This window comes from Boleophthalmus pectinirostris, unplaced genomic scaffold (genome assembly GCF_026225935.1).
Source record: "Boleophthalmus pectinirostris isolate CB_2022bp ecotype Guang Dong unplaced genomic scaffold, ASM2622593v1 HiC_scaffold_5, whole genome shotgun sequence".
NCBI classification, from domain to species: domain Eukaryota; kingdom Metazoa; phylum Chordata; class Actinopteri; order Gobiiformes; family Gobiidae; genus Boleophthalmus; species Boleophthalmus pectinirostris.
Genome location: NW_026571404.1, coordinates 24,405,068 through 24,420,154, shown reverse-complemented (window position 1 = coordinate 24,420,154; position 15,087 = coordinate 24,405,068). Strand labels below are relative to the sequence as shown.

The window sequence follows — 15,087 nt, the reverse complement described above, 5'->3', positions numbered from 1 at the left end:
CGTGCTGTGTTCAAAGCCCTGTGGTGACCTGCGTGATCTCAGAGTGAAGGTCATCGGGGGTCGTAGCAGCACCACTGCAGCAGCGTGTGTCCACTGACGACCCCTCCAAGGCTAGTCATACCTGTTGGGAGGAAGAGAAGACGAGCATAGATCTTACTGAATAATTACATTGCTCCTTTTCTCATTCTGGATGGATGTGTCAGTGTCAAATGCTGTTGTTATAGCTAAGAGGTTTATAAGTACTGTATTAAACAAACTATGAACTACCTTGATCACAAAAAGACCAAGACTGAGATTTGCTTGGCCATAAACAAAAGTAAAAGTGTTAATATTTCTACTTCATAGACAATTCTTAAAGCAGTAGCCCAAATACATATTTCGAACATAGTAAATTTGTGCTTTCTTATTTCTGAGATATCTATTTTATTTTAATTTTTATCACAATTTTTTCTATGTACCTTATTTCGCATTGATTGTTAAGCTGTATTATATTTTGATTATATTTTGACACATGATAATCCTCAATGCCTGATAATCCAATTTAATGAGCAAATTTGACATTGACTTTCTAAATCAGATGCCCTCTAACTTTTTACCCAGGTCTGGGACTGGCACAGCAGGTGCACTTGAACCCTGGTGAATGTGATGGTATTACTTTAATATGAAATGAACCTGCTTTATGACAGATGCCCTACCTGTTGGTTGGATCTCTCCCCGGTGTTGCCGGTGTTGTGCTCACGCTGGGGAATCTTGCGGCTGTTGGCTCCGGTTCTGGATGAGTTCTGCATCTCCAGCACTGACGGGCTGGGGGTGCAAAACTCTCTGAAACACCTCTTGAAGTTCTCATCCAAGTATCCATAAAGCACTGGGTTCAGACTGCTGTGGGTGGCAAAGGCAAGGACAAAACGTAAAACAAATGTCTGTGTTTGTGTTGTGTAAATATTTTCACAAGGCTGTTTTAATTGCTGCCTTCCGGTTCATTACAACTCTTTTCAAAAAGGAACAGTAAGCAGGTATACTGTCTGTGAAACTAAATCAAAGAATTTACTGAAAGAATATGCCATCGCTGTTGTTTAGCTAAAGCTGCAACAAAGCACCTTGACAACTAAATCCCTTTTATGCCCAGTGCACTGTTATCTGCAGGTGAAGATGTGCGCACTCCAAGCAAAAAAGGAATACATTTTCAACATAAACACCTGAAAACTATTATCAAGGCAAGCAAGTTATAAATAAGGAATACAAAGAAGATACTACAAAAACCAGAAGATTTCTTCATACTTGTATACGACAACATGCTATGACTGACAGGTGAAGGGCAACTGAAGCAATTGACTGGTTCTTACTTAATGAATTGCTGTATTGATTAGAGTGGGTGGAAAGTAACAAGTCATCATTTTCTCCTCAGGTATGTTGAGTTTGAAGCTGGGACATTTGTTGTTACATACACAAAAACATACCCGGAGTTGTGTTTTATTTCATTCACATATCTTTGAGTGACCCTTTGTCTACATCTCCAAAGCCGAAAATGCTCTGTTCCCTGTTGTGATGTCAGCAAGCGGAAGTTTTCAAATTAGCGTCTACCTTTTACCTTTTTGCAGTAAAGACTGGCAATTCTATTTCGGTTATAGTGAAGGTTTATGGATTTTAAAAACAGACTGGAGCACAGTGTTTTCCGTTTGAGAGAAAAACTCAGTCTAAGCATACAGGGTTTGTGTGTTAAACATGTGTAGGTGTGAATGAAACAAAACACAATTCCAGGTATATTTTTGATGAGGAAACAACATAATAACATGTATAAGAAAATAGTGTAATATGGGCCCTTTAAGGAGTTGAGCACGTCTGCTGTTGTCAGGTCTTTATTGATGAACTCCATGAACTACTGTGTTACCTGTTTGTGTATCCCAAGGCGATGCAGAAATGCCAGGTAATAGACTGCAGTGTTGAGTTGGGGATGGTCACTAGAGCTGTGATGATGACGAAGATGTGAATGGGAGTCCAGCACACAATGAAGACCGCCACCACCACCAGGACCATGCGGGTGATCCGACGCAAGTTCCTGTCCTTTTCCTGAAAGGAAGACAAAATATTTCAACCACAAAATGAAAATGGGAGGAAACTGTCCACATAGAAATGCAAGACAGTGGTGTGTGTGTACGTGTGTGGGGGTGTGTGTGTGTGCGCGCGTGTGTGCGTGTGTGTGTGTGTGTGTGTGTGTGTGTGTGTGTGTAGGAGGTAACACTCAAGATGTTCAAAATGGGGATGGATACGAAGAATTTGAAATCTCATCTAAAATTTGCATAATGAGAAATGGCAAAGCAAAAAGGATTTGGCTATACAATATTTAATATGTTTAACTTTTTTCTTTGCCACCTTATTGCATATATCTTTATTCATGTATTTGATATCTTCTCTTCTGTATGTATATCAAATGTAGAAAGTAGTAAACATAGAAAACAAAACAGGGTAAGTCCAAGTCCTTTTAACTGGTTGTGTATGTAAGAAAATAGAGCTAATGTGTAAGTAAGAGGAAGACTATAAAGATGTATGCATAATATGGCCTAAACAACCCTAAGGGAAACAACCATTCATATGTCTTTTCTGTCATTCAAAATGGCCTAATTGAATTGAAACACAGCCTTAAGCCGAACAAAGGGCAAGCTTTCTATCACCTGTTGTAATGAATCACAGTGTACAGACGCTTCACCCTGGGCTCAAATTGTATTCCCTTAATTGCTTTTCCCTTTGAGCCTCTCTCTCTGTGTTTTGTTTTTCATTATTCAGTGGAAAATATAGGACCCAAAGCTGAATGACATTTTGAAATCCTCGTTATGCTAATTCCGTTCTTCTCATTCTTTATGCAGCTGGTGTCAGTTGTGGAGAAAGACTTTTGGCTCACTTGAGACCCGGACAGCATGCGCACGCTCTTCAGGCGCAGGATCATGAGGCCGTAGCACACAGTGATGATGAGGACTGGCATGATGAAGGCGAAGATGAACACACAGATCTTCATCAGGGTCTCCCAGTACCAGGAGGGGTGTGGGAACTCCAGAGCACAGTCCACACTGTTCTTGGCTATTGGAAGACATACAGTCATTAGCTTATATTATACAGTAAACTTGTTTAAACACTATTGGAATAACAAGCACTCTGGGCTGTTTTTTTTTTTTTTTTTTTTTTTTTTTTGTTTTAGTTTTTTTTACATTTAGTGTCTACATTTACAGACTGTGAATTATTATTGTTTTTCTATAATTGTGGGCAGATTGAGAATGTCAAATCTCATCTGATTTCAGGCACTGAGCAGTACTATGAATACCATCTGCCACAGTGGGATAGCTCTAGTGATTGTGTCATTTGGCAAGACACTTCTCCTATGCCTATGAATGTGATGTGAGTTTGAGTGAATGGTCATGGTCAAAAGAGCTAATGAAACAGATCAGCTTCAGTCAGTCTTGCCCACAGCAGCTGTGGCCGCTATAGCCATGACCAGTGTGGAGTGAATAATACAGTGTAAAGTGGTTTGGGTGTCTTGAAAGGCGCTGGCCTAAAAAATTACATGCATTATAAACATCATCATTATGTGTTTTGTCAGAGTCAAAAGCCATTCTCAGATGGAGGCTGTATCATTTCCACAAACAACTTCTTAACAATGTGAGTCAACAAATGTTCCAATCCATACATTGACCACTCTTTGTAATGCTACACAGTTTCAAAAGTTTCCATCTTTACTCATGAGGCCATTATTCAAATCATACTGAGAAGATAAGTATTTTCTGAAACATTCTCCCTTGCGCCTCCCTCCGAGCTCCTCTGCAGTGATTCTGATCTGTAATCTCCCGTAGCTCCTCCTCGGAGAAACTAAAAACCATGCCTCAGTAATTTCACTGCCAGTTTTCTGTCTATAACTGCTGCAATTAAAACCCTCTTGAAGCGATGTGGCAACGCGGCTGGCATCCACACACAGACAGATGTATTAGGCCCCAGCCATGCACAAGGCTCTTTTATGAAACATTTACAGAGTGAAATTACAAAGGGAGAGCGCTATGAGGGCACGACAGCAGGGGACCAGTCATTCACCTCACAGGAGATGTCAACAATTCTGCTGCTTTATAGTATTGCTTTGTTTTAATTTTCTTACAAATAACTACTATAACCATATTGAGCACATTTGGAGGGTTTTAATCAGCACTTTTCAGTAACCATTTTGCTTATTGTGTGGTTTCTTGCGAAAAAAAAGCTTAAAAACATTTATAACTTTACATGTAATGAGGCACAATAGAGCTGCTAACTGCAGCCATTCAAAATGCAGTTTTACTTCAACAGCAGAACATACACGCAGTATGTTCTTAAACATCCGATGCCATGTCCCTAATGAGCCACATTATGTCATTTTACCGGAACATTTGATTACTGCATTACCACAAATTAAAGATAGACTGATGGTCAATACACGCACTTTTTAGCATTTTGTACAAGTACAAAATAAAGTTCTGTTTAAAAACTGCAAACTAAGTGCAGCATTAGCTTCAGTCAGTGAAAGGACAACTGCACTATAACTACACTGCTGTTTATGGGGGATGTCTAATGGAGACATGATACAGCTCCAGATCCAATCTGTGTAAAATCTTTCTAAAGTTTGTAAAAGTTTGTGGCTATACCAGCTTGTCAAAGCCTGATCTCGTCAGATCTCAGAAGCTCAACAAGGCCGGGCCTGGGTAGTACTCATAGACTGTAGAAAGAAGTTGACTAAGTGAGTGTGTCGTCACCTATAGCGTTCAGATCCACTCAAATGAAGCTCCCGATGCTAGCAGTTACAGGAACAAATCTGAAGCCAGGTCCATATTTGGAAATCCCACTGTCATATATACACCACCATCATGGCTGAGGTTGTTAAATGTGCTCGCCCTTCTCACCGGAAAGCAGGAAGAGGGCTTAATTTGCAACCAAATGCACTAGCTGTCAATTAAACCTGTTGGTAATGCCAGCAGGAGTGACCTCGGGGAATTAAGGCATCTGATTGGTCAGTTATTTATGTTCATATCTTGATTTAGAGACAAAATAGCAAAATGAAAAATTCAAGATCATGTGGAGCAAGATCGAGGCTCACTGCAGCAGTTACAGAGAGGTGACCCCATCCCAGATCCCAATGTAAGTCAACTGGAGCCAGGGTCAGAAGGAGCTGGAAGAGCCGCCTGACACACTTCCTATTTGGACCGTGGCGGCTACGCGTTAGCTGTGTCCATTCTTATATACGGTCTATGGTAGTACTTGGATGGGAGACCGCTGGCAATTCCAGGTGTCACAGTGGGGTGCCAGTGGCAAAAACAATGAGTCCTTAGGCAGGACACTTCACCTACATTGCCTGGTAGGAAAGTGAAGTGCGCGTGAGTGTTGGTGGTGGTTGGAAGGGTTGATGGAGCAGATTGGCAGCCTCGCTTCTGTCAATCTGCCTCAAGGCAACTGTAGCTACCATAGTAGCTTACCACCACTGAGTGTGGAGTGAACAATGAACTGTAAAGTAGTGTCTTGACAGCTGTTATATAAATGCAATAATTAATTAATAAAAGCATGCGGGTTCAGGCTTGGCAGTAATTAAAATCCAATGCAAAACATGTATTCATATTCAGTGAATATTCATACTTGATTTGATATTAAAATGCTTCATCTCAAGCCAAGATTCAGTGTAAAATAATAGCTTCAGTAATAAAAACACAAAGTAATCTTCATCCAGTTAAACCTGCAAAAATATAAACTTTAATTTCTTCCACCCTCATTAGCAATATGAGCAATAAAGTGCTATTAATTTCGAGGAAGATTAAATGGTTTTATGAACTTACGTGTGTTTGGGATGAACTTAGTCCTGGCTTTGAACATCACAGGCAAACCAATGGCAGAGGACAGAATCCAGTTGCAGATGTTGACGATCTTGGCATTGCGAGGGGTCCTGAAGTCCAGGGCTTTAACTGGGTGACACACGGCCACGTAACGGTCAATGCTCATGGTGGTCAGGGTGAAGATAGACGTAAACATGTTGTAGTAGTCGATGGACATGACCATTTTACACAGGATGTCCCCGAACGGCCAGGTGCCCATCAGATAGTTCACACTCTGGAACGGCAACGTGCTGGTGACCAAGGCGTCGGCCAGAGCCAGGTTAAAGATGTAGATGTTAGTGGCAGTTTTCATTTTGGTGTATCTATAAAAAAAAGAAAAACAGTGCACAGAATTATTTGGTTTTCATTATATACACTGCCAGTCAAAAGTTTGAACACACCAGCTCATTCAGTGTTTTTTCTATATATTTACTACTTTCTGCATTTGATGTACACACACAAGATAAGAAATATATGTAACATGTATGGAATGAAAAAAAAAAAAAAAAACCCCACAAAAAACCCCTCATATCTTACTTCATATATTTGATGTATGTATGCATGTTTACAGAATGTCAAAGTAGTAAAGATATAAAGATGGTGTGTACAAACTTTTGATTGGTAGTGTATGTGGTATTCAAAATTTCCAGTCCTCAATTCAGTTCAATTTCATACTCAGTAATTTGTCTTTGTCAAAGTTTGCGTTCACACGTGCCCTTGTTAGGTGGTGGTTTGGGCCCATAGACTGTATGTACATATAAATGGACATAGCTAATTCAAAAACGAAGTGGGGCGTTTCCAGCTCCTTCGACTCCAATTTTCAATTGGCTTAACATGGCAAAGTTTTACCCCTCTCTGTGTAACTGCTGCAGTTACACTTATCATTTTGGTTGCTCTACATAATCCTGGTGTTTTTTATTTCACTATTTTGGATGTAAATAAATTCTTATCTCTAATATGGTCCTGGCTCCAAATTTGCCCATATAACTGCTAGCCTTGTGAGCCTCATGATGTGATGCCACACTCTCTTAATCCACTTCTTTATACAGTCTATGTTTGTCCCTAATGTGAGTCCTAATGTAGCCTCGATTTGGCTCTCTTCTTGTCCTGGTTTAGTCTTGGGTTTAGTCCCAGTTCAGAACTAATTTAGATGTGGTGTGGTGGTATGATATAAATTTATCTCTGTGAGGTAGAAAAATCTCTTTGAAAATATCCAAAACCCAAATAAATAAATAAATTTGTTTATTTTTTGTCTTTGAAAAGTTCCAGCCAGAGTACAGAGAATTACGATCTGTGCCTCTTGGAGAAAATGAACTCCAACCTAATTTTGTAATGACTTTGAATTCAATAAATCTCATTGTATTTTATTATAGCTGTGCTTTGGTTTAGATATCTCTAAAATTTTGTTTGCAACCTCTTCAATGTCAATGCAATAATACAAATACAAATAAAGTTGGATTGGACTGGAATACAAATAACTGTCATGGTTTAAACAGAATATTTTATGAAGATGGTAGTATCTTAAAAAGGTCAAATTGCAGTTTTTGTGTGTGTAAGGTGTTAACAGGCTTGCATCAATACAGTATCATTGATTGTCAGATAGAGAATAGCTACTAATACTGAAATCCTTTTTTTCCACAGCACAGGATAATGTGCGTACAGGAGCCAGAGGAGGAATTATCTGTTGTTGCCGTAGCAGCGGATGAGTCAGGACGCCCAAAGTGGCTCATTTCAAAGAGAACGAGAGCTCTCCAGTCTCAAAACCCTTACGGAAGCACCAGTTATCTCTGCACACCTTTATCTGTAATTAGATATGAGCAAAGATGCAAACATGGATTAGGCGCATCTCAACAAGTTGGACTGTTGGAATAATAGATATATCTTCCCAATCTTAAAACATGTCAATGGAACATAACTGTAGTGTATTCCATATATGGTCTCCACATGGAAGAGCTTCAAATTCGGACCACCTATGATACTTGTTCCTATAAATCTTTAGCCCATAAAATCTCATTTAAAATATATTTGCCTATTGCTGAAAGTATATTTTATTACTGTGTTGTTTTATGTTTTCTCCATACACACTTCCACACTTCTATTTTGTTGTTTTGACAATGGCAATACTGCTCGTTCAGATTCAGATTTTAACATTTTTCTCATAAAAATAGAAAAACTTCTTTTATAAAAACAACAACTACAACAAGTCTGAACATAGACTGTAAATATAAATGGACATAGCTAACCCACTCGCCGCCACATTCGAGATAGGAAGTGCTCCATCAATTCCAGTTGACATTAAACTGATTATCTGTCACCCTCTCTCTGTAACTGCTGCTATGAGCCTTGTCATTTTGGTCTTAAAATGCTCGTATTAACCCGCTGGTGTTTTGATTACACTATTAATAAATTCCTTATCCTAATATGGAGCTTCAAATTTGCCCCTGCAACAGCTAGCATTGTGAGCTTCATCTGACTAAAGCTGAATGTTAATTAACTTGTTTAACAGTCTATGCTCCAAACTAACAAAACATAACCCTAGCAGATGGAGTTGCTGATGAGGACTGCATTGAGAATCAAGGACAACAAATCATTTTCTTTCCCAACACTTGATGTATGAAGGTTTTCTCTGAGTGCATCCGGAGATAAGGTCAGGGCTTTGTAACAGCTCCACCGAGTGTCATTAGAAGATAAAGGGAAAATCAAAGCCAATAATGTAGCTCTAATAAGTCTTTATCCAGGACATTCTGTTTTGCACTGTTTACTCCAATGACAAATTGTAAATGTTGCCAAAGGTTATGTTGAGGTGTATGTGAATCTATGACTGGGGAGGAGATCAATATACTTCTCTTAAGCCCTGTAATAAATCTAAATAATTATTATTTCATTGAAGTCATTTGCAGCCTGTTTCACTCTCTGCAGCTTTAATGCTGACAACATATTTTATTTTTATTTATTTATTTTGCACGTATAACATAACAATAAAAAAACAACAAAACACATTAGATAAAAAGTAGGTGCCGGAAGAGGCAAAAAACCCAAAAGGGCTTATATGATAATCTAGTTTACACTGTCATTTGTTAATTAGTTTGGGTGACAGTAGCCACGGGGCAACAGTTGGTAGGGTGTTTGTCCACTGATCCAAGGTTGGCGAATTTTGCTCTCGACATAAAGAGCATTGGTTTGATTCCAGCTCCCACAAATAAATACTGCCATTATGTCCTTGGACAAGACATTTAAGACTGTTAACGTACACTGGTGCATCAAGACGTGCGTGAATGGATGAGTGGTTCCTTAATGTAAAAGCGCTTTGAAGGTGGAAAATAACAAATCCATTATTTTACACCATAAACCAGGCCAAATAATCTGCACTTTGACTACTGAACCATTCAGATTTGCTCTCCACCTTGATTTTAAACTATAGTTAATTTACAATGAACTACAGCTTTACAACTAGCAAGTCCAGACTGATATTCCTCAGTAACTTTTTTACATATCATTGTCAGTCACGTCTCAGGCCAGATTCAAACAGTTTTATGAAGCCAGATTAGTTTATTTCAGTGACACAAATGAGCTCATTAATCTACTGTTATTTAGAGCTAAATTAATTTCTCTCACCTCAGATGAACAAAGTTTAGTGCTTCACTCAATGATTCTGCAGAAATTCACAATGTTTTTCAGTACCCTGTGATATTTTTTCCTTTTCCTTGAAAGCAACCATATTTGTTTGGATAATGGTGGACCATGTGTGTCCTTAATTGGCCGTTCCACCTGTCAATCAATGCCAACTATACTCACTGACCAGACTCACTGACCAGACTCACAGACTCAACGTAAAGTATTGAAGAAGCGTGTATTCTGAATCCCAGGCAACAGACTGTTTTCAATCATTTGTGTTGTAACTAAGGTAAGTCAACCTCCACAATATCAACACCAAACCTTCCTCCACCACACCACAGCTACACAAAGTTAACTCATCCCTCAATCAATCACTTTCACAAGCAAAAAAAGAAAAGGAATCCATCCCCGTAAATTGGCGTTTACTGTTGTATTATCCTAACAATTCTTTCTGTTTTACCTATGCCAGTTTGTGAATAAGCTATGACAAAAATCAAGTAGCTAAAAGAAAGAAAAATTATTTCCTGAGCCCCCCCTTATGTGCAACCCTCCTCAAACACCCCAAACAGTTATGTAATTAAGCCATTTAGCTCCAACATGACACAGACTGATCCCCTCTCTCTTCAATTTAACAAACCCAGGGCTGCCAGCCACCTCCGTGCACACAGGTAATTCGCTCGTATTTTGCTGTAGCACTCTCCTCAATATCCTGAAATCCGCTTAACAGCCAGAGATGACAGTTAGTTCATTAAAATCTGATTAACAGCTTAGTACATGTTTGTTATTGGGGCCTTTATTTGTGTGGGGACTACATTGGGGTCGCTGGGGACAGGTCTGTTCAAATCTGTCACTCGCTGTCAAGTGCTGGGTAATTTCCAGCAGCTCTTTATTGACTTTGTGGTTAGCAATAGCTCCTCTACCATGTTCCTCTGTGTTGTAGTAGCACTGCCCATTTCTTCAGATTGAAGTTTAGTATACTAATAATGCTAATATTTCAACTAGGTTTCTGTACAATACCAATATTTATGCATTTTATTATGATAAGAATGATGACAACATACTTCATTGTGTGCTATACCAGTTCTATTAACCTGTAGTGTCGCAACATTTTAAACTTGATTTTGATACTAAGGAATCAAGACTTTATACTACTTTATACTGATTAAAAAGCAAGTAAGGATGTGAATGCTTCACTGGGTGTTCAAAACTGTAAAAATGTCAGGTGCTCTATGGGGACGTGAACATTTACTAAGATAAAGCCAAAACATGCCTTGAAAATGTTATACTGATAGGCAGAAGGATCTGAGACACAATGACCAGGTACATAAAAGCCCTTTATTAGATTTTTTTGGTCAAAACTCATAAGTGTCTCCTTTTGTAATAAAAGACTTTTATGTACCTGCTCACAGTGCCTCAGATCATTCTGTCTATCAATACAGATTTTTCAAGGCAAGTTTTCTTTCTCTCTTATTAAATGACAGTAATTTCTTTTATATAACTATGTGGTGTTAAGTAATCCCTCAGTCGTCCAGGTATGTTCCATCACAGTATACCTATCTATGTGGTCTTGTTCTGATACAGCTTAAGACCTTTCTATAGCTATTCAGGAAAGGTTTAGTTCTGTCCTGTGAATTTGACTTTTGTAGAATTGATACTTGCTCAAATGAGTATCTAGTTTCAATACTAGTTTTAGTATCAATTAGTATCTGATATTCTATATTTCTGACAACCCTATTGGCCTGTGGAAATGTTTACTGAGAACACAAAGCGAGCACAAAGCTGTTCCCCTATAATGTAAAAATGAAACAAATAAAAAACTATGGCTCGATCTTGCAATTTCATATTATGACAAAGATCTGTTAGTTTGTTATTGTTGAGTAATCAGAGTCCAACAGAAATGGAATGGGGCACGATCTCGATTCACAGTATCTCACGTTGAATTTAATGCATTTGAAAAATATGTTATATGACATAAAAATGCAATAAATGTAAACATTATGAACAAAATATAGGCTGAATGCATTTATTTCTATCTAAATCTTTTTTGTAAACCCAATATCACCTCTTTTATACCTCGTCTAATTTCTATAAATTTCTATGCTCACTATGTCTGATACAGATTTCCTCCAGACACTTTCTCATTACAGATAACACAAAGAGGTAGAAATCGAAAGCCCATTTACTTATAATCTAAAAGCACAAAAGCAGTTCCGTGCCTTGCCTAGTGAATAGATAAAAGATAGCTGGAAGACTGGAAGAATTATCATCCAAAATAAAGCTGATGCAAGTTTATAAAGACCACATCAACAAGTGAACTGCTGTTTTCTATTTCCTCTCATCACTTGATCAGCCAAGCAAGCAGTGGATGTGCAGTAATGGACTTCAAAATGCTTCAAAACGGTCCTTCTTTAAAACCATGTATAATTCATGTTTTTTTTTCCCATCAGCAATGTCGTCCACTTTGAGAAATTACACTTTTTTGTTGTCCTCAGTCGTGTACTTGAAATATAATGTCCATAGAAAACAACAATATTTTCATCAGTCATATTCCATTATTCATATAGGGCTATGTAAATGGCATACTTTGCATCAGACCGCAGAACACAAAACATTGGTCTTTTTAATATACCGCATAATGAGGCTGAGCTTGTAATAACAGCCACAGTAAGATCTCTAATGTTTTTTGCTAAGTAAATTCTGCATAACCTTGAGGCTGGCTTTTTAATATGCTTTACGTATTAACAAAACAAGATACTTGCTAATTGGATATTTTGCAAGAGTTGAGCTGGCAAAACAAAAGAGACCCTTTAACTCTACTACCAAGGGTCAAACTATTAATAATGCAACCAATACTACTAATTACCACAAATATAAAGCACTATAAATATAGGCTATCACCAGTTGTTTTACTTCAGGCGTTATAACGTAATTTTGTATAATCATAAAATTGTTATTACTATAATATTTCTTGGGGCACCATAGTAGTCTGATATCATTTACGAGTATGGAGCACTTATTTAACAATATAAAAGTGTATAAATGCGGCATTGGCTCTTATGGTATGTTTGCTTGGTACTGATCATGTGGAATTACTTTTCTTTGTTCTTTACTTACATTATTTCCTTTTAGGCTTGTCATGATAATATCAAGTTTCAGTATATGAAAGCTGAAAATAATATATTTTGGGTCTCAAAATTTATCATGTGCACATTTTCTTTGCAAAAGTGTGGACATTTGGGGTATTTTTGTTTTAATAGACATAGCATTTATTATTTGAGCTGTAGAAGGTTAAATAATTCACTTTTATGGCTAATTCTTATATATTATTATAATCATTTTGTCATTTATTTGTTGCAGCTCAGGTCTTTTAATGACACTGTCTATTTAAAAATTGTTCACTGGGATTATCTTGCATTATTGTTATTGTATCAGTGGCATAAAGTAGTTTCAGTATTACCATTTATCACAGTAAATCTCAGTAGCAATATATCGTGTTTCAAAATTTGTAATCGTGATAGGCCTATTTCCTTTTCTTGTACAATAATAAAACACAAAACAACTGATTAGGGGATTAAACCAGTATGGCCCTATAGACTAATTTCCTCAGAGGCTGAAAACATCACGTTTGAGAGGTGCCACGTGATGAGGAGATGGCTGCTTTAACAACATGGACTCACTCAATAAGCATGTCAGACACAAGCTTGTTGAAAATCACCCCAGCGTGAGCCCATTCACCAACGTTTGTGCATTGATGTCGGCCAATTAGATGATAACTACGTGTTTATGTGTGTGCTGCTCACCGGGGGGCAAAAGGGGGGCTGAGCGGTAAAGTCAGGTGGCAGTATTATTTTATGTCATCAGAAAACGCTAAAGAAAAGTGACAGTTGGTCATGGACAATGCTGTACTACAAAAAGTATACAAACAATAAAAAAAATAAACAATGTATATAATGCAGAAATACTCTAAAGGTGCACTATGTAACTTTTTGTGGATGTTCAGCTACGTGTTTTTCACCATGGAGATCTTATTGTTTTGACTAGAATGTTCCTCAGTATGATGTTAAACTTTTTTTCTAGCATCAAACACATACATCCCACGTCATATCTCTTCACAGATTTGACATGTAACTTGGCCTAGTCGTGTCACCTGTTTGTCTCCATACTGACAGAAATTTTTTATGCGATATTTGTGAACATCAAAGGCAAAGCTACAACATCTCCATAGAGACACACACAAAAGTTACAAAGCACCTTTAAGAAATGTGCCTTTTTAATCATTCAAATATTGTTTAAAATAGGAATAGAGAACTGTCGAGAATATTCTTCAGTAAATGGCTTAGTGTCTCTCTTTTCAATAAGGTTTATATGGGTTTATTGACATTTCAAAGGCAGACAGTCAAACACACCATCTGTGGAATATATATATAGACATATTATATTTCAAATCCAAGTTATAAGATTTGGTCTGTTTACATAGCAGGTTTTGTGTCATCTGGGGCCATGTTTGAAGAGCAAAGTCATATATTTTAAACACTGACAGCCATCACAGCTGGGTTTCATCTCAGCTCGCTCAGTGTATCTGTTTGGATGAAAACCATTTATTACCAAATTTCAACAAATGTCAGGTACAAATCCAGGCTCCGGACTCATGTGCATGTGTCACCGGTGAGTTAAACCATACTGCTGTGGTATGTGTGTGTGCGTGTGCGTGCGTGTGTGTGTGTGTGTGTGTGAGACGCATGGCCAGCTGTGAGAACAAGATAAAATGGTGAAGGTTGGGCTGCGACAGGAGGAGACGTATACATCTTTGGTCTCTGCACAGTCCATGTATGCACAATGTGATGAACAGGAGAGCCTGAGAGGAAGAGGAAGAGGGCATGAGAGGAGGAAGAGGTGGAGGAGTTGGAGGAGAACAGAAGGAGGAGAGGAGGATGAGGAGGAGAGGAGGGGGAGGGCAGAAGGAGGGCATGAGAGCAGGAGGAGGAGAAGGGGAGGAGAGGAGGAGGGCATGAGAGGAGTAGAAGGAAGAGGGGGAGGGCATGAGAAGAATAGGAGGAGTGCATGAGAAGAAGACGATGAGGGCATGAGAGGAGGAAGGAAGAGGAGGAGTGGGACTATGTACTTTATATTTCATGTACACATGTTTTGACATTTTACACAACACAGTGAGCGAATGTAGGGCTGCACTATATATCGCTATTGAAAAGAAAGCACTGTTCAAGTTGGTACAATTAAATCACAAAACTGCAATTATTTAGACAATAGAATGTCCTCCACAAAGAACAAAATGTTTTACAGAAAATTATTTTAGTACATGCAGTTTAAATCTCAACAAATATGATCTGAAATGCATGAGATTCTTCTATTAGTTTGAATTAGTTTTTTCAGTATTTCATTTCAAATTTCAGTTTTCTCTCACATGTAATCACAGTACTAGTCAGAAAAATCTCAATTAAATTTATTTTCAAAATCATACAGCCCAAAATTAAAGGGCCCATATTGCGCTATCTAGTTATAATGTTGTTTCCTCATTACAAAAATACCTAGAGTTGTGTTTTCTTTCATTCACACATGTTTAACACACAAACCCTGCATAGTTCTT

At 38.1% G+C, this 15,087-nt stretch overlaps 1 protein-coding gene across 1 annotated transcript in view; it reads right to left on the bottom strand.

Annotated features, from left to right (window-relative positions):
- Positions 1 to 677: 677 nt before the first annotated feature.
- Positions 678 to 15,087, bottom strand: part of oprm1 (opioid receptor, mu 1) — a 34,751-nt gene continuing 20,341 nt past the window's right edge. The window contains exons 2-6 of the mRNA XM_020921177.2: positions 5,835 to 6,193; positions 4,868 to 4,878; positions 2,897 to 3,067; positions 1,889 to 2,067; positions 678 to 879 (exon numbers count right to left, since the gene is read on the bottom strand). Of these exons, the coding sequence (XP_020776836.2) occupies positions 678 to 879; positions 1,889 to 2,067; positions 2,897 to 3,067; positions 4,868 to 4,878; positions 5,835 to 6,193 (922 nt within the window). The remainder of the gene's footprint in view (positions 880 to 1,888; positions 2,068 to 2,896; positions 3,068 to 4,867; positions 4,879 to 5,834; positions 6,194 to 15,087) is intronic.